General features: G+C 38.2%; 1 protein-coding gene across 12 annotated transcripts in view; it reads right to left on the reverse strand.

Annotated features, from left to right (window-relative positions):
• mical2a (microtubule associated monooxygenase, calponin and LIM domain containing 2a) overlaps positions 1 to 26,192 on the reverse strand; it is an 82,158-nt gene that overhangs the window by 48,214 nt on the left and 7,752 nt on the right. For 11 of the 12 annotated variants that reach the window (XM_055213980.2, XM_055213974.2, XM_055214013.2 and 8 more), the window contains exons 2-4: positions 18,883 to 19,246; positions 5,358 to 5,565; positions 2,327 to 2,443 (exon numbers count right to left, since the gene is read on the reverse strand). In XM_055213980.2, coding sequence (XP_055069955.2) covers positions 2,327 to 2,443; positions 5,358 to 5,565; positions 18,883 to 19,143 — 586 coding nt within the window. In that variant the 5' untranslated portion in view covers positions 19,144 to 19,246. Of the gene's footprint in view, positions 1 to 2,326; positions 2,444 to 5,357; positions 5,566 to 18,882; positions 19,247 to 26,192 lie in introns of those variants that run through there. The other variant, XM_055214005.2, reaches the window with a different exon arrangement.

A 26,192-nucleotide genomic window follows, 5' to 3' on the forward strand; every position in this document is an offset into this window, starting at 1 on the left:
AAGTTTTAATTTTTATTATTATGATGAGTTTACACCAAACGCGTTTTGGGCGTCAAAATCGCGTCTACCGCGCCTAGTTTGCCTCTTGAACGCTTTGAATGCATTCGCGCGTGTAGAGCGGAGTGGACGCGCGGAAAAAGCAAGCATTTGACGCGCGTCCGAGGCAAAATCCGCTTCTTATGGGAGGGGCAACTGCCGCGCGAGTGTCTGTTTGCAAGATGACTGATGTTGATTGTGCATTTATCAAGAGAGTTACCAGTTTGTATTGTGTAACCTTACTATAGGGGAAAAATAAACGGCGCGGGTCGATAAACGTCACGTGAATCAAAAGTGAAGTGTGTATTACAACTTACCAGGTTGCCCAAAGTGCTTACTGACACTCTTCCAAGCGTGGTCCTTTTTATTCATGTCTCCTCTATAGAAATAACAACTTGTGTCATATAGCTCCGAGTGACTGCTTGAGTGAGTGACTCCGGGCGGGGCTGCCACCACAGCAGCAGGCAGGCTCCTGATTGGTTAACGCGGCGCGAAATTCTGCCAAAGTTCAAATTTTTCAACTCGGGCGTCAACCGCAAATTCGCGTGAACCGCAAAATGCACAAAAGCACCATTCGCGCGTACCGCGCACAACGCTGAATTCGCGCCTTTCGCGCGAGCTTCACGCGCAAATGAGGCGGAAACGCGTCTTCCGCTCCGCGCCGAACGCCTCTTCCGCGCCGCGGGACCTCCTGACGCGCGTCAACGCGTCTGCACATTGACTTAACATTGAAATCACTCGCGCTTCACGCCTCTACCGCGGTTGGTGTAAACGCACCATTAGCTCATTAATGCCTTTTGTTTAATTTAATTTTCCCCAAAAAAATTATTTTGAATTCAAACCATATTTGGAAAACACCTGTAATGTCACCATGGACCCCTGTTAAAGACCCATGGTCTAAAGCAGTGTTTCCCGACCGGGGCCCACAGGGGGCCTGAGCAGATTTCCAAGGGGGCCTCAAGATGACTTAAAATTATAAAAAAATTGGACAAAACAAGAATTAAAATGAGCTAAAACAAGCTAAATCCAGATGTTTTTATTTTTTTTGCCATTTTAGTAGCGAATATACATCTGTCTAGTCATTCCAAGCTCTAGTTAATTTTATTTGGAAAAAATTGAATGAATAGGGCCTTCAAATATTGTTGTGGGCAACAAGGGGTTGGGAACCACTGGTCTAAAGAATAGAAATTTTAAATGATCATACAGCACTAAACTCAGGGCAAGTGAATATCATCTCAAGGCCATGGCAAAAGGTCACAACAGTCACAGGATCTTATTTTAGAAAGCTATTTTGTTTTTATCAGTTAGCTGTCATTGCTGTTGAAGAGAGAGAAATGGATTACTAATGGTCTAAAGTCTGAGGATCCAAGCGGCCGAGGACCTCGAGAGGGGAGAAGCTTTTGTGATGACGTTCTTCCGAAGATGACCAAAGTGGCCACATCTGGAAACACAATGCATCACAAAGCACTTGGACCAAGGGGTCTGTTCCTAATTACCACCATCAACTAATAATTCATTCATTTCTTTGATCTCTAAAAATCTCATGAAATTACTTGTGAGACATTACTGTATATGAGTAGTGAAAGGGACACAGAAGGGACTCCGTGTTAATGTTAAAAATACATTAACAGCATTGCAGGTGTTATTTGGTTGGCATGGAAACAGCTATTGTAATGAGACAGGAAGTACGTTGTCCCAGCTTTTCCCTGGTAATCTTCAAAACCCCTAAAGAAGAAAACCAAACTAACCGAAGCCAGAAGCAATCAACAATGCGATCCGTGACCGAAACTTTAGACGGGATGTAAGGTTAAATAAGGATTGAGATAATTAAGCTTCAACAAAAACACACTATTAGCTCATACTGAAAAAGCATTCATGAGATAAACATGTCTCTATGGTCAGCAAATAAAAAACAAACAATAGCTAAGCAGTTTGTGCATTTACAATACCAGACAAATGTGCATGAGCAGACCAAACACATAAAATCTCTCATGATCTTAAATACCATTTGAGTCGAAGGTTAATAATAAAGTGGTTGAAATTAGATTTCTTAAATTAAAATGTTATCGCACTTTTTAAATATATGATCCTTCAATAAGGTGGATGAAACTCATGACGCTTGTGGGCAAAGATGTAAGCTGTAATGACACTAAAATATAAGATATTTAAATAGAAATAGTAATAATAGTTTGATTTTTAGTCTTTGCATAATGCACATATCATTTATGTTATATAATAGATGTGATGACTTTACTAGTATTTTGTATGAAACTGGGATCAAAAGCTTCACCTTTATTCTCCTGGTCCACTGGAGGTTCGAGCAGCTTGACAAACTCCACATTAATGTGAAACTCCACACCAACAAGCAGAGCGATCTTCAGGAGCATTAGCTGGAGCTGCCGAATGCCTGCCAAAGACAGCCCGAACAAAAACCATCAGCTTCATAGTCACGCTAACACTGCTTAAAAACACAACAATTAACACATGTGGGAATACAAGTGCTCCTTTCAGGGGAGAGAGAAACATGATCACATTTTCAATTAAAGCTTTACTGCTTGGACATTTCACCTTGAAATGAAAACTATGTTATCAATTCTTTTCCATACAATGAAAGTGGAAAGGGACTGGGGCTACAAGTTTAAAAAATGACAAAAAACTATAAAAATAGTTAATTTGACTTGTTTGTCTTTCAAAGACTGTTAAAGGGATAGTTCACCCAAAAATGAAAATTACCCCATGATTTACTTACCCTCAAGCCATCCTTGATGTATAGGATTATCTTTCACAGATTAACACAATCGGAGTTATATTAGTAAATATAGTCCTAGCTGTTCCAAACTTTATAATGATAGTAAATGGTGCTTTTGATTTAAAGCCCAAAAAGTCCATCAATCCTTCACAAAAGTAATCTACACTGCCCTACAAAGCGAAAGCGCAGTAACTACGCATTTGGTCAAAATTGAGTTAAGGGTTAAAATGGGCTTTGTGAGATCTGTTGTGTCTTGTGACAAAGTCTCCTGGTTAAATTTTGTCCCATTTCAGAGAAATGTGTGTGCCAAAATTGCAGTAACATGTTTGACTGGCTGGTGTAAAAAACTTTAAAGCCATTTTTCTCAGTTTCAGTGTTTGCGTAGACACTGCACTTAGCCCCTGGAGGGCAGTACACTTCCGGTATCATCTGGGGCATGTTCAAGAGAAAGTGAATTTCCAATGTATGACTAAAGAGGATCGCACACTGTATGCGCAGCGCCGCGCCGTTCTAAAAAAAAAATCGAACAAATTGTTTTCTATGAATATGCGCACACCGGCACCGACATGTGGCGCCTGTCCGCGGCGCTCAGCTTTGACTCAGAAAGTTGCTCAAATCCCTATCACGCCACAGAGCGCCACTCAAATAGTTTAACATTAAATAACATCATATTTGTCCCAAATCATTAAAGGATTAGTCCATTTTCTTAAAAGAAAAATCCAGATAATTTACTCACCACCATGTCATCCAAAATGTTGATGTTTGAGGAAAACATTGCAGGATTTTTCTCATTTTAATGGACTTTAATGGAGCCCAACATTTAATACTTAACTCAACACGTGACAGTTTTTTTCAACGGAGTTTCAAAGGACTATAAACAATCCCAAACGAGGCATAAGGGTCTTATCTAGCAAAACGATTGTCATTTTTGACAATAAAAATAACAAATATACACTTTTAAAGCACAACTTCTCGTCATGTAGATCCGGTCGTGATGCGCCAGCTGACTGATACTAATTAATGTCTTTGTCTAAGTTTATTGTTTAAAATGGTCCGCAAACGTGCGTTTTATATATGTAACACGTGACCTCCCTACGTCACTACGCATTTACGTGAGGTCACGCAGGACAGGACCTAGACGAAAAGCTGTGGTTTAAAAGTGCATATTTTTCACCCTTCTTGTCAAAAATGACAATCGTTTTTCTAGATAAGACCCTTATGCCTCGTTTGGGATTGTTTATAGTCCTTTGAAACTCCGTTGAAAAAAACTGTTTGGTCAACGCGGAGTGAATATTTGCCAAAGTTCAGATTTTTCAACTCACGTGTTTCCGCGTGTTCAGTGCCATTCGCACCGCGCTATTCGCAGGTACTGTGCTGCAGGATGCCAATTTGCCTTTGTGCAGTGACTTAACATGCAAATCACTCGCACTTGCCGCCTCTTCCGCGTCTGGTGTGAATGCACAGTAAAGCTTGGAACAGCCAAGACAAAACTAGTATATCTAGTATAACTCAAATAGTGTTAGTGTACATCGAGTATGGCTTAAAGGAATAGTCCATTTTCTTAAAAAAAAATCCAGATAATTTACTCACCACCATGTCATCCCGAAATGTTGATGTCTTTCTTTGTTCAGTCGAAAAGAAATTATGTTTTTTGAGGAAAACATTCCCGGATTTTTCTCATTTTAATGGACTTTAATGGACCCCAACACTTAACAGTTTTAATGCAGTTTAAAATTGCAGTTTCAAAGGACTCTAAACAATCCTAAACGGGGCATAAAGGTCTTGTCTAGCGAAACGGTTGTCATTTTTGACGAGAAAAATAGAAAATATGCACTTTTAAACCACAACTTCTCATCTTACTCTGGTCCTGTTATGCGCCAGCGCGACCTCACGCAATACGTCATCACGTCAAGAGGTCACGGATGACGTATGCGAAACAACGCCCCAGTGTTTACGAGTGTGGAAAAAGAGGACCGTTCCGACGTTGTTGTATGTGGAATGATACTAATTAATGTCTTTGTGTCAGTTTATTGTTTAAAATGGTCTGCAAATGTGCGTTTATGGAACACGTGACCTTTCCACGGCATTACGCAATTACGTAAGGTCGCGCTGGCGCGTCACAGGACCGAAGTTGTGGTTTAAAAGTGCATATTTTTTATTTTTCTTGTCAAAAATGACAATCGTTTCACTAGATAAGACCCTTATGCCTCGTTTGGGATCCTTTGATACTCCATTGAAACTGCAATTTTGAACTGCATTAAAACTGTTACGGGTTGGGGTCCATTAAAGTCCATTAAAATGAGAAAAATCCTGAAATGTTTTCCTCAAAAAACATTTCTTCTCAAATGAACAAAGAAAGACAACATTTTGGATGACATGGTGGTGAGTAAATTATCTGGATTTTTTTTTAAGAAAATGGACTAATCCTTTAAGGGTGAGTAAATCATAGAGTGAGTTTTATATACCATCCCTTTAAATTTTAGATAAAGAAGAACTAAAAAAGGAAGTTATGGATACCTGCCCATAATATTCGAAATGAGCACAGGACATGAGAACCTGCTTTAAAACTCACTGATGTGATCGATGGCTCCAGCGCAGAACTTGCCGTAAAACTTTTTGGCACCCAAACCTCTGAGGTCATGAATTGTGTAGGGCCAGAGATGCAGGACATTGTTTCTGGCGAATGTGTCTCTCTTCTCTATAACCACAACTTTGGCCCCGAGGAAAGCCAACTCGATCGCGGTCCGCAAACCGCAAGGGCCTCCTCCAATTATCAAGCACTGAAAGTAACCAGAGACAACAACAAGAAATTAACTAAAGTCTTGCATGACCAAATATGCATAAACTATCCCTTAAGACCTTTTATGCTTTTTTAATACCACTTGTATTTATTCCTATTGATTCTCTGTGAGCAGACAGCTCCTGCCCACTCGTTCAGGAAGTGTCTTTTAAAGAAGCCAGGACAAAATAATGAAGCGCTAATGCAAACACCACAATATAATCAGTGCCAGAAACTGGAGACGCATGTGTGACTTCCTCAGCATTAAATCATAAATACATCCTGTGATTTCAAAGCGATGATTCACGCATCAGGGTCAAGTCAAGACGTCAGTTTTTGGACATGTCTGGGAATGTCTGCCGTGGGTATGATTTCAGTCCCTCTGGTTTAGTGATGAAAGACCCCTTTTCATGTGGAGAGATGATCTTCATACAGATTTAGTCTTGAGTCACAGAAAAAACTCAGCGCTTGGACTCTCAGTCCTGTAACTTTTCATTCTGATCCTTTTATTTCCTATTCCTCCCTCACACATGGTCAAACAGAACTTTGGGATGATTTATGAACCACAAAATAAGGAAGCTGTAGTGAGGGAAGCAACCGTAGTTCTTCCTGTCACATATGGCGTGACTGCAGTGCTGGTATCAATATTGTGATATACTCGGGTTTCAGCCGCACCTGATTCTGGATCTTATCGTGTTTATACAGTACACAGTGTCTGTTGTGGCTGTTGACTCAATGTGAGTACAAGAAGCCCAGATGACATCATCAAAAGCCCACATGCAGCAACCAGTAATAAAAAATACTAGGTCATTAAGTTCATTATTTTGTTTTTGCAACTAATGTATTTTCTTTATACTGTAGCAATAGATTGAATAGAATATGTTATATCCAAATTTAGAGGTTAGGCTAACATGTATGTTGTTTAAGTATATATTTGGTGTGTGTGTGGATATCAAATGGATAGTATTCATACATTGTTGTGATTATTAAAATTAAATCTTAAAGGAACAGTATGTAGGATTGTGGCCAAAACTGGTATTGCAATAACAAAACTTGTGGCTAAAACTGGTACTGCAATCACACAACTGGTGGCCAATACACAAAATGACAACATAAACATCAGTTGAGGGCTGCAACTCCACTTTTTAAATGACAATATCCTGGTCAGACCACTGTTGTCAGTGATATAAGTATTTGAAATGAAAATGATTTCTTAATGTCTAGTGACATATCAGGGCCATTTTATGATTCATTGATATAAATTTCTTACATACTGTTCCTTTAAATCCTGGTAGTAAATATTAATACACATAAAACACATTCAAAAATAATTATTTAATGATTATATCTTTCAAAAACTAAAAATTCTTATTAAGAAATAAACACAAAGTGTTATTAAGAATTAAATAACAAAAAATAATGGAATCAAAATAAACTGACTATAGCAGAACAGGCTTTAAATAGTAGCCAATCCTACTAAGGTCATATTAGTACTGGACCACGTCTGCAGTGGCTGCAAAAAAAAAAATTCCTTACAGATCCTTAAAGGTGCTCTAAGAGAATTCACGCGTTTTAGACCATAAAACATTTTTTGTAACATACAGCAAACATCACCCCACTATCTGCTTGCTGCCTGTCCGCTGATCAAACTGTAAAAAAACGCGATCTCTGTAGACAGCCAAGGCTCCACAAACTGCAATAAAAACAAAGTGGCCAAACCTACAACCAGAAATGATAACAAAGTGTTCCAGCCAATAAACGACAAGAAGGATTTGGGGGTAGGGGTTAGGCGCGTTCATGAAAGCACGGAAGGGAGGGGGAGAAGTTAGCTAAGCTCCGTTTGTTTGAAAACAATTCAAACATCAACAAAAAGTAACTTCACACAGATTCGCTTAGAGGGCCTTTAAGAATAGCATCCTTCACTTCCCTAAATTTGGAATTGCTGTTTTGGAAATGTATGTTTTACCTGCCAGTTCATACTACTTATCAAAGTTTTGCAGTATTTCATTAAATGAGAGCCATCTGATACTGTCTTATTTATACAGGCGCTGCATTGCCCCTTGTGGTTTTTAGAGAGATGTGCAATCATTGCGGTGATCGGAAATCATCGCGATAAGGTCAAACAATCACAATTAGACGTTTATTTAATCATTGTGACAGCCCTAGTTTTGACCTGCACTGACATTTGTGCTTTTTCAGTTGCTTGAAAACATAAAAATGGCAAATGACTCATAAAGCTGTGTTCAGCACAAACTGGGCTACAATGATATGTGAGCAACATGTATACATGTTTGTATTTTTGAGAAAAGTTTATGCGTGTTTTTTAAAAAAAGTCACTGATATAAGGCCACAAAACCCATACTAAACATGTTTCTAAAATTTTTGTAAATCATCCTGCCAACTCATTCACATAAAACAATATATTAATTTAGAATTTCTAAGATACGTTTTGCTTAGAAAGGTGCTAGGAGACGTGAATGCTCCAATCTGTGATTGACACCTGAGGAAACAAAGACTCGGATAATAAGATGCATAATGAGTTCGGTTCGCTTGTCTCGGTTCGGAGCGTGTGTGCGTCGCATGGTTCGACGGTTCATGGCGAATTGCGCGAAAGAAGAGGTGACTGGTGTGGAGAGTGAGTGCTGCAGGTCATGTTACGTGTAGAAATGGCAAGTGGGAAGGAAGTCTGCCCGGACTTGGATGATGCGCCAGCGTCGTATAAGTTTGGTGTGTGGAAACATTTTTTATTTCATGTTACCTATGATGACAGCGGAAAAAAAACAATAGAACTGCAGTTGAATGTGTTCGAACAGCCACAGGAGACCGCGTTTTCTACGCCCATTTATCTAGTCTGAGGAACTGAACACAATGTTTTACGTCTTTTCTGACTTGAACAGCGCTATTTTTAGCCTTTCATTGATAAAACGAAAGCGGCTGATTTCCGTGTAGTTTCATTTTGCTAGCGTGTGAAAGTTGCGCGATACAGTTGTATATAATTGTACTTTGTGACAGGGTTAAAGAATCTGCAGAAGCAGTGTATGTTTATTCGTGAGGAACATGCTTGAAAATTGTGTTTATTTACAATTAACAGTGTTGAAAAGGAAAATGTACGGGTGGCGAGATAAAAGCAGAGTGAAAACCACTGAACATTATATGTCTGAGAAGAGAGATTCAGGTATGCCGCACTGTCTCAACAGGCCGATCCTGCACTCTTTTCATTTCACTGGATAGGTTAGACACCATCAGCAGAGACTGACAGACCAGGTGCACCTTTTTTGTTTGATTTTACCTGCTAAAAACAACACAGAATGAACAAAGCCTGTCTATTCATAAAAGAGCACTCCAGACCCAAAGACTAACACTGTCACAGCAGATATGAACACAACCATATCTCTTTTGTTTCTGCTCATCTCCACCCTAAAACTACAAAGTATAGTAGTGCAGAGGTGAGCTTTCCTGTTGAGTCAGCTAGTGCTGTTTCCTGGGCATTTCATGCCAATTTCATGCAATTTTTTATAAAGCTTGACTATAATAAAGGAAAATTAGTTCACTTAAAGGAAAACACCACAGTTTTTAATATTTTACTATGTTCTTACCTCAACTTAGATGAATTAATACATACCTATCGTTTTTCAATGCGTACACTTAATTTTTGTACAGCATGTCGTGAATGTGTTAGCATTTAGCATAGCCCCATTCATTCCTTAGGATCCAAACAGAGATGAATTTAGAAGCCACCAAACACTTCCATGAGCAGTTACATGAGTAAGTATGGTGGCACAAAAGAAAACGTGGAAATTTTTAATCAGATAAAAAATGAGAACTATATTGTATGGCGGAAGAGCACTTAGTTTACAGCACTTCGACCTCGGGTGCAGTAATATTGACGGAAGTTATTTGACGGAACTAATTCGTGGGCGGGATGACGTCAGGTTTTTTTACACTGCTAACAATATCTATATAGCCTACTGTCTACAAACATTAATAATATTAACATTACTATACATCGTTTAAAAGGTCTACCTGTTCAGCATCAATGCATGGTCTCTGTTTTCAGATACAGATGCTCTAGCATCATAAATGTAGTATTTTATGACAGAAGTCCGGATCACAACATGCAAAATATAAACGGGACTTCTTACCTTTGTGTTGATATAACGATCGCAAGACCCCATTCATCCCTGTGGCTCCAAACAGGGATGAATTTAGATGCCACCAAACACTTCCATGTTTTTCCTATTTAAAGACTGTTACATGAGTAGTTACACGAATAAGTATGGTGGCACAAAATAAAACTTTTGTTTGGAGCCATAGGAATTAATGGGGCTAGGCTAAATGCTAACACATTCACAATGTGCTGTACAAAGATTAAAAGTGCACGCATTGAAAAAAGATAGGTATGTATTAATTAATCTAAACTGAGGTAAAAACATTGTAAAATATTGAAAAACGGTGGTGTTTTCCTTTAAGAGCTCTATTTGCATACATCAACAAACATCTCAATTGTTTTTGTCTACATCTATGAACGATTAATACTTAACTAAGAGCTCCAGTATGCTTTTAATGAACAAACACTTTGCAATAAAAATGTCCTCTGGGCGTATTTCGTTTTAAAATACAGGCCAGTGGCATCTGCAAAATCCCATTACACCGCTTGCTCAGCCTGTCTTATCTCTTGGAAAAGTCTGCAGAACAGGAACTGACTGCATGACCTATCACATGGCGCATCCTGTGAAAGTCACAGTGTCGGACCAATAGTCACTTTACGCACACGCCAGGCTAACTTTAATCCTTACATTGGCTCTACAACCATATGCCATCATAGTTTGCTAAATCAAAGCATCAAACACAATAAAAACCTTTGCAGTCTGAAGAGGACCACCAGTCTTAAAAGTATGGAAATAAAATGGACAACGCCTTTCCAGGATTGGTGAAGTGGAAAATTCCCTGATTATACAATATAATGACATTGTACAGTATGATGCCTAACCACACCAAGCTGTTTAAAGGGATAGTTCACCCAAACATTTAAATTCTGTTATCATTTACTCGCTCTCCTGTTGTTACAAATCTGTATAAATGTATTTGTTCTGATGAACACGAAGGCAGATATTTTGAGGAATGTAACCACACCGATCAGAGCCCCCATTGACTTCCATAGTAGGCAGGGACCTCTGATCAGAACAAACCAAATTTATACAGGTTTGTAACAACACAAGAGTGAGTAAATGATGACAGAATTTTCAGTTTTGAGTAAATTATCGCTGTAACTTTGTTAATCCTAAACAGTGTTGGGGAAAGTTACTCCCAAAAAAGTAACTAATTGCGTTACTTAGTTACTTTTCATGGAAAGTAATGCTTACGTTACTTTTTAGTTACTTTTGCGTTACTTTTTCTTGGCCGAGGCTTGATCTCTTTCAGGCCTTGCAGGTGTTTTTATGACTGAAAAGTTCTGCATTTAGAAATAGCATTTTTCATCACAAAAATGTCGAGCTCTGGCCTGCCATATCAGTTTTAGACTCAAACTGTTCCCAACCAGGCGTGTACGCATAATGTGACTACTTGTAGTTTAATTCAGTACATCATTTTTTTAAATCAAATTAATGAAACTAAAAAAGTAACTTGCATTACTTTTTGGAAAAAGTAACTCAAATATTAATGTGTACATTTAAAAGGTAATGCATTACTTTACTCGTTACTTCAGAAAAGTAAAATTACTACGTAATGCACGTTACTTGTAATGCGTTGCACCCAACACTGATCCTGAATCACAAAGCCAATAACTGCAAGCATATTGTGATCAGACTGCACATATTTACATGTATGCAAGTGTTTACATTTGATATTACAAACTGTATGCATATATATATCTTTGGTCTTTGGTGTTGCTTGTGCCATGCTTTACTAGCTATGCTACAGTATTATCCACAAGCGCAGACACATAAAGATGAAGATGACTTGTGGAAAGGAGGAAACAAAAACTCTTTTGCTCAGATTTACAGAGTAAATCATAACTTCAGTCTGGGTCATAAGCTCTACAGCTTAGACTGAAGAAACGCTCCAAGAATTTACCACAAAATCCGGTAGTGTAACCACGGCCCCTGAAAAACAGCCCAAAAATTTAAAAGGGAGAATTTTATTCAACATTATTTAAACACTGCCCACTGCAGAACTGTATGTGACTGTACAAAACATAAAGCCTTTTCAATGGGAAAGTTGAGTTTTCTTTACGATTTTGCACATTTTTGCCTGACAAGCAACTCTAAGTAAAACAAACCTGAAATATGTGACTGTCTGTGAAATCCAGGTTAAAGTCTCGTAATCTTATGATGTGTTCAGGAGCATAAAAATTTGATTTCACTCCTTGATTTCACTTTAAAGGTGCCAAAGAATACATTGATACAGTATGTGGTATGTATTAAGTTCAAAAATGATCCACAAATGGTTTTACTTGTCCATTTACAACCCTAGGATTTGCCCTTAGAATGAAATAATCAATTATTACCTAATTTGAAAGGGTCGTGAATAATAATGTTGAGCTCTGCTCTGATTGGCTGTTTCTCTGAGCAGCTCATTTCAGTAGCTCTGTGTGTGTGTAAAAAGACCTTGGGCCCTATCTTGCACCCAGCGCAATTGACTTTGTCAGTGACGCATGTATCATTCGTATTTTGCACCGGCGCAAAGCGGGTTTTTCCCTCCACAGACGCACGTCGGCAAACTAGGGAATGAACTTGCGCTCCCTGGGCGGTTCAGCGCAAAAAAGGAGGCGTGTTCCGGCGCAAACCATCCCTGATGCTATTTTGCAGTTTTAAAAAGTTTTAAAAAGACAATTGCGTCACTGACCAGAAAAAAATAGTCTAAAGTCAGTGGCGCGTTGCGCGTTGTTCATTATGCTATTTTAAGGGCGCATGCTTGACCATAATGTATAGCGTGCACAACGCGCACACACTTTGCTTATCTAATCTACACAGATGCAACAGTTATTTTTGCAAATCATTAATTGTTACAATAAAAAATATTAACACATGAGATAAGGGAAATCATTGTGGTGAGCATTGTCTTTGACTGCTCTTACAAGAACGTGGGTCTCCTCGGCTGTGAACCGCTCCTGGCGTGCGCCTGGTAAATCCGTCATAATAATAGCAAACCGCCATGGAACTTGCGCACTTGCGTTTAAAGGGAATGTTGGATGACGTTCTGATTGGTTTATTTGACGTTACGCCCAAACCACACCTATGAATAATGAACCTACTTCAGACCAACCCCTTATAGAGACAGAGCGCAGTTATGCAAATTTGAAAACCACGCCCACCGGGGGGGAATTCAATCCTCCGACCGTCTCCATTGACTTTGTATTGCGAGAGGCCGCCTCCTTGTCATTTCTGGCTTATAACAAAAACAGAATAATGCCTAAAAGCTGCTGTGTGACAATATGTACAGCTAACAAGCCAAAGAACCCAGAAATAAGTTTTTATAAGCTGTCGAGCCGTAAAACCCAGTCTTTAAGGAGAATAAAGTGGATCGCTGACTGCGTTTCCCCCTGGTGGACGCAGTTCTACTAGTGGAGGTGCTGTGGGGGGTTGCCTGTGTCCATTTTTGTGTCTTTAGACGCTCGTTTTTTGGGGTCGACAGCTTATAAAAACTTATTTACAGATTAAACTTAAAAACAGAATAATACCTAAAAGCTGCTGTGTGACAAGATGTACATCTGGCAACCCAAAAAAACCAAATACGTTTTTGTAAGCTTTCGACTTCAAAAAACGAGCGTTTAAAGACACAGAAATGGAAACAGGCAACTTTTCATAGTACTACTATTAGTAAAACTGCGTCCAATAGGGGGAAACGTAGTCGGTGATCCACTTTATTCTCCTTAAAGGCTGGGTTTTACGGCTCAACAGCTTATAAAAACTTATTTCTGGGTTCTTTGGCTTGTTAGCTGTACATATTGTCACACAGCAGCTTTTAGGCATTATTCAGTTTTTTGTTATAAGCCAGAAATGACAAGGAGGCGGCCTCTTGCAATACAAAGTCAATGGAGACGGTTGGATTGCTTCCCCCCCCCCCCCCGGTGGGCGTGGCTTTCAGGTTATGACGCTCTGCGCTCTGTCTCTATTGATATGCGCCTGACGCAAGAGTTATTTCTCCCGCCGGGAAAATAGCAACAGCGCCCAAGATCCGCCCACAAAGTCACTTGCGCTTTGCGCTTCGCACTTGCGTTTCAGATCGTTAAAAAAGGGCCCACTGAGTTGTTCTTTTTCACATTAACTAAGTTGATAGAAGCACTGGGGACACAATTATAGTGAAAAAAGTCAGATTTTCAAGATATGTTCCCTTTAATGTTGGGGGAGTACATCACGACTGTAACATCTCAGTCTGTGTTATGTGAGATTGGCCTGTTTTCCAGCTGTCTTTTGCATGCACAAGGTTTACATAAGAAAAAAAGAAACAATTGTGTTTGAAGCTTATGATATGTCATAACCATCTACAGGACTTTTATTATTCATCTATGCATATAGTATGTAAATACAGTTTTACATTCTATGGCGCCTTTAATTTAAATCTTTGATGTGGCCTTGCTCAGTCAATATAAAATATATCAAGGTTATATTTTCACTGAATTAATTTAGTAAATCACAAAAAAATGACTTCAACTGGATATTCAAAGGCAGGGTCACAAATACTTCAGAAAAAAATCTCTTCTTTCTATATCTTGTGTTTGCAGTTCCCACACGGAAATCCAATATGTTGTAATATATTTAAAACATAAAACAAGTTCATATAAACTCCTGATTCCTATCAGATTCCTGTATGGGTGGCTATTCAAAAAATTTGTGCTTTTTTCAGTTATAGTAACATAAATCAATAAAACAGGTCTTGGCGTGCTCTCCTGCTGGTTGATAAAGAGGGAATGAGCTCATATCCTGGACAGACTGTGTATCTGGCTGACATTTATATTGTGCTGATATCATGTCACTCTTCCTAAACCACACCTAGGACACATTTTGACTTGGGGCAGTGTGCGTTGGCCTATTGTGGGGCTCAGACATATCCACACCATTAATGTAATACTCTTTGGCGTTGCTAGTGGTGCACAAAGTAAAGACTTCAGCTTTAACACTTCTCATGAAGTGTTATTTTGGCACCGCTTACTCATGATTATCACGTCAACAGAAACAGATATCGCATGCAAACCCGTTCAAAGTAGTCTGATATCCGGACAGGGTGTACCTGCGATGAAATTCAGACTGGAAAGTGGGAAATCATCCACATTCTCTGTTTAAATACTTTTATAATAATGATCCATTGTGAAGTTACAGCATACCTGATCTGTCTGCATGAACACAGCGCTGGATTTTAATTCACGTATGGAGAACAGACCTTACTCAGGAGTACTGTAAATAATTACCATGGGGCAAATTATATCCTAAAAAAAGCTTCATACCTTTCTTCACACGAGAAAAGTTAGTAGGGCGTTTATTGCCACTATGACTTGAACTTATTAAATTCTGCTCGATCTGAAACACAGATGCCAACAAGAAGCTGGGTCTGTTTAACACAGACTTTCAAAGTGTTAGGAGGAACTTTTCACAACTTTTCATAATGAACACGTCAGGAGTCTGATCTTCAGAAATAATCACATCTGCTGAGAGATCCTGTCTCTGTACCAGTGTTGTAATGAGCTTCAAAGACTTGAAGGTTAATAAGCCAGCATATTAAACAGAGATGAAACGGTATGGAAATTTGACATTATGCTATAGTGACCAAAATCACCACGATTATTAACATTATAATAATTTCTAGTACAAAAAGTACTTATGCAAACCAAATTTAACATCGATTGTGCACTTTTGTTTGCATAAACATCAAATAAATAACATGGCACATTTGGTTGATTTTCGCGAAATTCGACTTATGAGGTGTCATGGAGCATTTTTATAAAAAATGTAAATGCTATCAAAATAAGCATACAGACTGTATTTTGCACATGATTTCGAATGACATCATACAAATCAATTTTGTTGTTTTTTTTCACATTTAAGTGGAAAATTTTCATTACCGCAACGTGTCCATGACTGGATTTTGTTTCTTTGACATGGAAATATTTATAATAAAAAAATCTAAAATTAGAAAAGCTTCAGTGCATGTTATACTATAAACATTTACAGTAAAGAAACATGTGGTATTTGGTGATCACTGGTAAATGTAGAGACAATAATAAGGAATATAAATGTGTCCAAGACCAATTTTCTCATCCTCCGCATCAATTTTCAATCATTGTTTAAGCCCTCAAGGAACTAACATTTTCAAAAAAAAATTGTTGAAAGGGACATAATTGACTGTGACACTCAAGATGGCTACCAGGTAATCAGTTCTTATTTTTTCTCTCCAGATAAAAGTTGAAATTTTGTTTGTGATAGTACCTAGACAACTTTTTAGTTCTCATTACCGAAACATGAGTTTGTAATGCATATATTTAATGTAATAAAAATAATGTTGCGGTAATGATCATTTTTTATAATGATAATCTAAAAAAATTTAATAATTGTAAATATTTTTAATCCTCTAAAAATAATGGGTATAGTAAGTTCAGACCTTAATCTAAAAAAATTGGCTATAAGGGCTTTTTAAAAATTCTGATGGTGGACACCTTTTAAATCTGGATTTCGTGAGGATCACCTATTTGGAGTTGTGATATAAATTTTCAACTGGTTCAGATAAAACACAAGTGAGTTAATCGGATTTTCATATAAACACAGGACAAATCAACAATCTGTCTGCGTATGTTGTGAGAAATGGGTGAACTTTATGACCCAGAAGTAACCTGCACGATACCGGCGCTCACAGCAATCGCGAAAGAAACAAACAAAGTGGAAAGGAGCTTTCCAGGAACTCATCAGATCACATCATCTAATGGAAAATGAATAAAAAAGATGGATATGTCTAAAGAAATATTAATAAAGCATACATGAATGAACATCTTTGTCTCATGTTATTGCTTACATAAAAAGACTTATATAGGGATGCACCGAATATTCGGCCACCGAAAATTTTCGGCCGAAAATGGCCCAAAAGTGTTTTTTCGGTTTTCGGCCGAAAGACTTTTATCACCGAAAAAATATGGGCCGAAATAATGTGATGACGCAAACAGAAACCGCGACCTGCACGTGCTTGTCTGAAGTAACATATCTGCGATGTGGACTAGATTTCTCTCAAACTCGCGTCCGCCGAATTTCTGACCAGGATCTCCGCAACCTGTGAGTTTCACTCCCGCCCACGACCGTAATGTTTGTGTCCAAACCCGCGGAGTTTCTCTGGGCATTTGTGTACAGTTTTCACAAGCTCCGACTAAAAATTCGTTCAGATTAACATCCAGAATAACAGACATTTAACATGATTGCTTTTAAAATTAGGGATGTGCACGAATGGTCAAATATTCGATCTGCAATAATAATTAGAATGGGGAAAAAATGATATTCAAATGTTTTTAATCCGCCACCGCAGCATTACGGCTACTGCTCATTTAATCCTTTTTCACTTCACCTGTACGGTCTTTTACAGACTTTAATATAAAATAGACATGAAAATGAATATGTTTGTATTTCTGATTGTTTTGGTAATTCAGATTGCAGACTCATTTAAGTGTTTAGAGTTTTAATGCCGGGTGTTAGACGTGCTTCTCCGCCGCTGCATCAGCGTGCATCATGAGAGATTTGTTAGCTTCCTTATATAGCCTAGTTTATTTTGTTGTTAAAACGACACGAGACACGCATGGAAAACGAAACGGAGAACGTTTATTTTATCTGTGGATATGGTTATAACAAACCCGATAACTGCAAATGCCGTAACAGCAAACAATAGCTCCGTTTTGTGAAGTGTTGTTAAATTAAGCTCGTAACTTTGCACCCTCAGCAATAATGTATCAAGCCAGCTTGCGTTATTTGTAACATAATATTAAATTCAGATATATTTGTTAGATCCGTTTGTTGTTCTCACTGGATAACAACAGAGCAGAGTTTTTTCTGCAGCTGGCATTAATGAGAAAAACGGGTTTCACCGGAGAAGGTAGGCTAAATATGATTTTCTTTTTAAACAAAAACATGTCAGACTAAATAAAGAAGATATTCATATTTGACTGAGCCTTCGATCCATTCGGGGTTTTAACGTGCACTAAAATGCCATCATTTTTTTATCAGCATTTTGTAACATTAACGTTAGAACAAAACCACAACTATCTCAGTTTTTAAATGTATACTGCATGGCAAACAAGCACCAAAGGATTAATCAAACAAATCCTTCAGCCTATATAACTGAAGTTGGGTTTGTTTATGCCACATGCTGTTTGGCTTATTTTTCTTCTCAAATTGTGTGTGTTGACTCCATTTCTATTACACACAAAAATACCATAAGTGCAATGGTAGTACTAATAATTGGCATAATTTCTTTCGGTGTTTCGGCTTTCGGTTTTCGGCCTTGGTTTCCTCTTTTTCGGTTTTCGGTTTCGGCCAAGAATTTTCATTTCGGTGCATCCCTACTTATATCACATATTTTTTGCAATTACTTAGGTCAAATTCACTTTTATTGGTTGTTTTAACGTAATTGTGTGTACACAATTGTTCTGTAATGATAAAAATCTGCCCACTATTTTTTTTATCTCTGTTAAACCTTATGGGACAAGCTTTTGGTGTTTTCTGTGCAAAGTGATGTCACTTTGCGCATGCCCTGCCCTCAACCACCCAAAGACCACAAATAGGTCATAATATCTATTTTAAATCTTCTTTACATTATTTATTAATGCCTGTTAATTATTAACTATAGGGTGATTGTCTTATTAAAAACTGTGTATGTTTTAGGTTGAATAAAAAAACGGGTAGAGAAGTGCCCAAATATCTTTCAAGGATCACAGAAAGCTAAAGCAACTTTTGCAACATTTATGCATTTGGTAGACGCTTCTATCCAAAGATACTTGAACAGTGCAATAACAGTTATACATTTTATCAGTAAGTGTTTGTATTCATGTGTATGTATGTGTATCATTTAAATAAACAGCTACAGCACATAGATGTACAAAGTATGCACAACCTATAAATGAAGGACTGAGCTCATACAGCAAAACAGGACTGAATCCGGTTGCCCCAAAATCACAGCAAACTGGTTTAACCAACAACATCTGCCACTGACATCATACACAATGATGTCATACCATGCTGCAATCACAGTCCCAGAATTAGGACGAATCTTTTGCCGAAAATATGGAATCTTTTTTGCACCATCTAAATGTTTACTCTATGAATATTTCATATAAATTATAACAGATTACCTTGGTGCCCTCACAGGCTTTGCCTTTTTTGTATTCTTTCTGGCTGGCCCTTTTGTCTAGTTTGCTCCAAAGGGCTTTGGCTTTCCAGCAGGTCACCGTGTTCCTCAAACTGCTGTAGAAGGTGCGGTGCTCCTGGGGGTCGAGCTTCAGGTAACGGCACAAAATATTAAAAGCCTGCAGGGTGCCTTTACAGTCCGAGGCCTGGACGAAGTTCTCAAACAGCCGTCCAGACTGATTCTTCTCATTTTCAGCTTCACCCATCGTCTGTCCCGTGGACGCTTTGCTGATTTCTAGCTCGCTCCTTTATTTTTAGTCCACGGTGGACGGTTATATCCAACTTCTGGTCTTCTCATTCATACCAGACCTGAAAAGACAAAAAGAAATTCACAGATTTGCACATTTGCTTAAAACAGTGTGGATGGTGCTTGCCTGTACAAAACTCGGTACCATACATGATACATAATATATAACACAATCAGGGTTCCCACACCTTAGTTAACTTCAAATTTAAGGACCTTATAAGGACTTTCCAGGTCTAATACCTTCAAATTCAAGGACTAAATGTGTGGACACATTTAAGTGAAAGCAAGGTTACATTGTGTTACCTTTAAAGATACATTGTTACAGTTCCCTTTTGAGGGAACTCACGCTGCGTCACTGCGGTGACACTTTGGAGATGCCTCCAGTGATAAGTGCGTCTGAATGTGTATATGAAATTCAACCAATGGTGAGGCTTAACGACAAAGACAGGGTGACTTGGGAGCCGGGAAGTATATCGCTATCTGAAATTTTGCCAAAGACGGCGTTACAGGGATGCAGGAAGTATGTCAAGGGAGGCGCAGCGTCTCGTTCCCTTCTCAGAGAACAACAGGTGCATACGTAACCAGAGACGTTTTCATGTGTCAAACACAACTATGCAAAAAAGCATTTTGGAATCAACATTCGCATACAGAAGATATAAGCATTTAAAGCAAACAGTTTAGAAAATTTATGATATTATCCTACACTACACAGGGAAGTTTTTTTCCAGAAAACTTCTTGCATAAAACAGATTCAAGCACTTTCAATGACCTGTATCTATGTATGTATATTTTCAACAAACTTCCTTGAATTAATTCCCCCAGATTCACAAACTTTCAAGGATTTAAAGAACCTGTGGGAACCCTGCACAATGCAATACGTTATGTTGTCTCATAATCCCATTAGTCATACAGATTAAAATTATGAAAACTGGCATTGTGTGTTTATTGCTGGCAGATTTCAAGATACAGTACTCAAGTTTTCATTTATATAAATGATTTCAAATACTCAACGTAATGATTTTATGGACACTATGCTTTATCATGTCACATAAGTTGGCTTTAGTGACATGGCCTTACTCAGTCAATATTAAAGATATCAAGGTTATATTTTCACAGAATGTCCTATACATTATCTAGGATGCTTTTTTGGTGGTAAATCACAAAAAATAACTTTTTCACAGACAGGCCAGGGTCACATATGGTTTAAGAATGCTTCAGCCCCATGTCACTGTTTAACTTTCTGTCATGCAAAAAGTCTGATAGCTTAGAAAAGTAATAGGACACATCTGCTTAATTCATGGCATTATTCATGTCCGTAGCAAAAAGTATTTGCAGGATGACTTACGTGCCAAAGTTTAATCGTAAGGGTCCCGTTCTTGTCCAATACATAATCGTAACTCTAAGCAATAGTAACAGCGATGTTGCCTTTAGCAATCACATCGTATTGTTATGTGATTTCATGTGTCGTATAAAAACCTCCAACGTCTTTACGAAATAGAAAACAGGCAACAAATATCTCTAAGCTAAACAATACTGACATTCTTCTGCTGAAAATAAACAAGAACGATTTTTTAATTTTCAGAAATTTAGGCTGACGTACTGTATAACATTATTGTTTATGGCAGGAGGCCATATTGCAGGAATCTGTTGCTTTAAACGTTCACAATCTAATTCATCAAAATGCACAGGAATGATTACATCTGATTTCTTTTAACTAAAAGAAAAGGACAAAGCATGTATCTGTTACATCTACACAGTGGCTTGACGTCAAATACACACCTTCATTCTTTGACAGCCAAGTGCTCACTCTTTACTAAAAATAGGCGCATTTAACAGCATGCATAGAAAAAAAGCCTCACTTCTTGCGGCTTTGCCCTACCGCGAACTGGACCGGGATGGATGTTTTTGGGTGAGCTGGGGACACTACACTGGCGTGTATTTTTAGTGAACTCCCCTATAAGATTTCAAAGTCCTTTAACTTCCTCCAAATAATAAACAGACTTTAAAGAGAGACATCAAAAAGCATAAACACGCTTTCAAGAACTAACCTAACACCACATCGAGGGTGAGACGAGACCCTTTCTGTTGTCATGCACATCACCCAGTAGATGTATATTTATTTTATACAACCACAATGTCTAAATATTCATAGTATGCAAAGTGTTGAAATGCAATCGTGTTCTTGGATATGAAGGCTGGAGACTTGAAAGCACATTAAAGCAAACATTTTTACTGGAGAAAGGACATCCAGTTCTCGATGTAAAGCAGAAAAAACAGATAATACTTGCAGATCTCTCTATATATTTTATCCCAGCTTGTTCAACTCCTAAAAGGTACAGTTTTCCCAAAAATCAACAATTACTTGCATTTGATCAAATTTGACATTCGAAACACGAACTGAAGATTTTTTAACTTCACTGAATTGAACTTTCGGGTGAACGGTTATTTAAAAACCAGGCATGAAGCTGCGATACAAGCCAAGAGAAGTGACTAATGGTTGTATCTATGAAGTGTCCTGAGCATTTTGGTGCTTTTCCAAAGTCCTTCTTGTTCCTGTAGTTCACTTGTTGGGCTGTAAGAATATCTCCAAATTATCAGCTATACCGCAAATGTCGCAATACACTCGTAAAAAATAACTAAATGATTTTAAATGGGACATTTCACAAGACCTTTTTAAGATGTCAAATAAATCTTTGGTGTCCTCACAGTACGTATAAGTTCTAGCTCAAAATACCAAATAGACAAATTATTATAGTAAAATTGCCACTTTGTAGGTGTGAGCAAAATGTGCCAATTTTGGGTGTGTCCTTTTAAATGCAAATGAGCTGATCTCGACACTAAATTGCAGTGCCGTGGTTGGATAGTGCAGATTAAGGGCCGGTATTATCCCCTTCTGGGAGCCAAATTTCAATGACCTATTTTTTACATGCTTACAGAGAATGGTTTACCAAAACTAAGTTAATGGGTTGATCTTTTTCACATTTTCTAGGTTGATAGAAGCACCGGAAACCCAATTATAGCAATTAAACTACGTCCCCTTTAAAGGAACATTATGTAAGAAATGTATATCAATTAATCATAAAATGGCCCTGATATGTCACTAGACATTAAGAAATCATTTTCATTTCAAATACTTATATCACTGTCAACAGTGGTCAGGCCAGGATATTTTCATTTAAAAAGTCGAGTTGCAGCCCTCAACTGATGTTTATGTTGTCACGTTGTGTATTGGCCACCAGTTGCGAGATTGCAGTACCAGTTTTAGCCACAAGTTTTTTTATTGCAGTACCAGTTTTGACCACAATCCTACATACGGTTCCTTTAATACAGGGGTGGGGAACCCTGGTCCTGGAGGGCCACTGTCCTGCAGAGTTTAGTTCCAACCCTAATTAAACACACCTGAAAAATCGAATTAAAGTCTTCAGGATTACTTGAAAATGAAATTCAGGTGTGTTTGGTTAGGGTTGGAACTAAACTGTGCAGGACAGTGGCCTTCCAGGACCCAGGGTTCCCCACTCCTGCTTTAATACCTCAAAAAGTTAGCAGATAGTTATACACAAAGCAGAGAGACTGGCGAGACAGAGCATGATGTTTTCTTTTACCAGAAAGAATGTGAAACATGTATGCTGTTATATAATTTTCAGTTTTTAAATATATATTTTTTTATTATTCAAATAGATTTTACAAACTCAAAGCATTATTGTAATGCATATCGAAAATTGTATTAATATGTTAAGATATATCAGTACAAGGTGTTGTTAAATGAAGGCAGTTCAAACATGCATTTTAGTCTGGGACTAGGATAAGCCCTGTAAGTCACATTCAACAAAAGCATCTGTCAAATGCATAAAAGTTAGTCCTAGCTTCCTTTCACAGTACAATATATATTTGTGCATATTATAAACTTTGTTTGTTATGTACAGGCAGTTTAAGGCATGCAGGGTCTCAGCACTGGTGGTGTGTTTAGGAAATTGTTTTGTTGACCTAGAGATGTGTCAGCTCTTGTCATGCGGGTGTTAGATGAACTCCCTCTGGAGTCAGTCGAGCTCACGCGTTCACATGCACTGCATTCCATCAGTCAGCCGCCTGACATACTTCTGCAACAGACCACACCTCTTATTTACATGAGAAGTGAGAAGAGACTCTGTGCAGGCACCTCGCTGGACGAAAACTGAACAAAAATTTCAGCCGCAAACACCATTTCCTGGTAACACTTTACAATCAGGTTGTATTTGCTAAGTGTAAAAAAAGCCCACATTCGTACCCTAAGCCCACTTTCAACTTAAATGTCAAATTATAAAAAAGACAACATCATGTCTTGTGCTGCTGATTATTTTAAGCAATCCAGTGATTTGCAAAAATTTTGTTAAATGACAATCACATTTGTTAATGTTGAATTAGACCCATTTACTGTCTCAGTAGACCTCACACAAAGACACCAAAAAACTTTTGTCTTTTAGGACCTTTCAGAAATAAACACATTTCTGCAACTGCATATTGTACAGATACTGCAAAAATAATAAGAAAAGTGTGTAGTATCCATTCTGAACAAAGTCTGAAACTTTCATCCGAGGCATTATGCCCATTGAAACTAAGGGGAGATTTTTAAGTGGATTTTGCATACAACCTCAAAATCTATTAAGCATCTTTTCATCTTTCACTTTGTTTCATTGCCAAAATATGACCAGTTCTTCACTTTTCTAAGATTTTCATCATGTGTGTGCTTCATTCTGGATGCAATTAATTATTATTGAAATCTACAAACCCAGACGCAACAGCGCTGGCGCCATCATTTTGCATGGTTGCAGATTAACTGTGTACAAAGATGATAGTTCAAAGTCCATTTCTTAATGTTTATATCTAGATTCACCCCTAGAGAGGGCGCGGAATTATTATGTGCTCTGACTCTGAGGTCAAATATGACGCAAAATGCGTTGCTAATTTTGGTAACATTAGCTAAAATGAACTAACAATGATCAATACTTCTATAGCATTTAGTAATCTTGGTACTGTTAATTTTGGCATTTACTACTACATTCATAAAATCAATCGTTGTAACTGTTAACATTAATTAATGCACCATGAACTAAATGAATAACTGTACTGCCATCAACTAACATTAATACAAAAATTAATACATTTTGGTCCAAAAATAACAAAAAACTACGACTTCATTCAGCATCGTCTTCTGTTGTGAAGCGCATGCGTGAAACTGAAGTCACGTGACTGCAGTGACGCGGCTGACGTGCCATCTGCGCGCCCCATCTGTTTATTGTTTTTCATTCACCCGGTATTCATCTACTGTCTAAGGGAGACGCACACTGAAAGTTTGAAAAAAAACTTCACAAACATGTCAGAGGATAACAAGATATACGCGACACTGCAGTCACGTGACTTTAGACTGGACATGGACACTATACCGTACGTAGATTTTCAATGAAGGGTCAAAAAACTCTCGGACTAAAAATAAAACATCTTAAACTGTGTTCTGAAGATGAACGGTGGTCTTACGAGTTTGGAACGACATGAGGATGAGTCATTTATGACATTATATTCATTTTTGGGTGAACTATCCCTTTAACTACTTTAAAAGTAGCCCAATTCAGAACTCCACCGAAAGGCAGAAGACCTGGCAACACTGCTTTGCTTTTAACCAAGCTGGTCGTGCGGTGAGAAGAAGAAGCGTCTGATAAACGTGCAGCTTCCCTACTGAAAAATCCAGCTAAGACCAAGCTGGTTTAAGGTGGTTTACACTTAAAAAGTGACCAAAACACAGCTAGACCAGCTTGCTACACTAGCAAAACCAGCTTAAACCAAGCTGGAGACCAGCTAAAACCAGCTCACCAGCTTATGCTGGTCTTAGCTGGATTCTTCAGCAGGGTTGTGTTGTATGAAGAAAACGTTCCTGACTAAGCAAGCAGCTCGCGCTGTTTAAAGAAAAGGCGTCTGACTTAACAACCAATTTCATTATTGATTTTTCTCCATTTTATAGATTCGTTGTTGCAGCCCTACTCATGTTAAGCATGCATCAGCTCTACCACAACAGTAGTCACTGCATCTTAACACAAAACAACAGTAAAATGTGGTCTTTTAGCACGTCTGCTTGGAAGCCTAAATTAAAATGTGTCAATAACTATAACTAAGAAAGTCTGGCATGTTAAGCTGCAGGGATGGAGGAGACCAGCTATTAGATCCGTCTGCAGAAGCATTCCTCATGGGCAGTGAGAGGTAGCACAGTGTCCTCTTCATTTGGGCTTTGCATTGTGCTGACTTGCATACCATGACTTCACCATCTGACAGAATGGAAAGAGTCACTGCGGGCAGACGGTTTGAACCCACAAAACACCAGTTAAACCCGTGAAGACGTACAGGACTTCTGCATACACCCACTGGAAAAAGAAATTACTGGGAATTACTGTGACAGTGCTGTTATTAAAACACAACTAACTGTAATTTTTAATGCATTGATGGGATTTCCAGGGATGTTAAATATCCTTCAACAGCACGGCCTTGTCAAGACTAAAGATGGCACACCAACACAATACTTTTACTTATAATTGTATATTTACATTTATGCATATGAAAGTAAATTACAAAGTAAACATTTTAGCAGTACTGTACGTGTGTGTTTCCCTGGGGATTGAACCTTTGCACGTCTAACACAATGCTCTACCAATTGAGCTATAGCAACACTATATACAAATTGTATATAAAGCACTGATTTAGCTCTGTTATTACATTTGGCTTGCTTGCTGTGTGACTGTATCCAAAATAATGAACACAAGTCCACACCCATTCATTAGCATGAGAACCTTTTATGTTATTTTAAGAGGACAGAGTCCAATACGACACAGTCTGGCTGACCGCAAGAAAAACAGATCCCACGCACGGAGCGTGCATTGTGCTGTTGTTGCTGCAAAGAGCTTCCAGCTATCAGACCAAACAAAGGAAGCCGATGTCAATGAGGAAACCCGGCGAGATCTGGCGTTAATTACCACCTTTAACAAA

This window comes from Misgurnus anguillicaudatus, chromosome 21 (genome assembly GCF_027580225.2).
Source record: "Misgurnus anguillicaudatus chromosome 21, ASM2758022v2, whole genome shotgun sequence".
Classification (NCBI taxonomy): domain Eukaryota; kingdom Metazoa; phylum Chordata; class Actinopteri; order Cypriniformes; family Cobitidae; genus Misgurnus; species Misgurnus anguillicaudatus.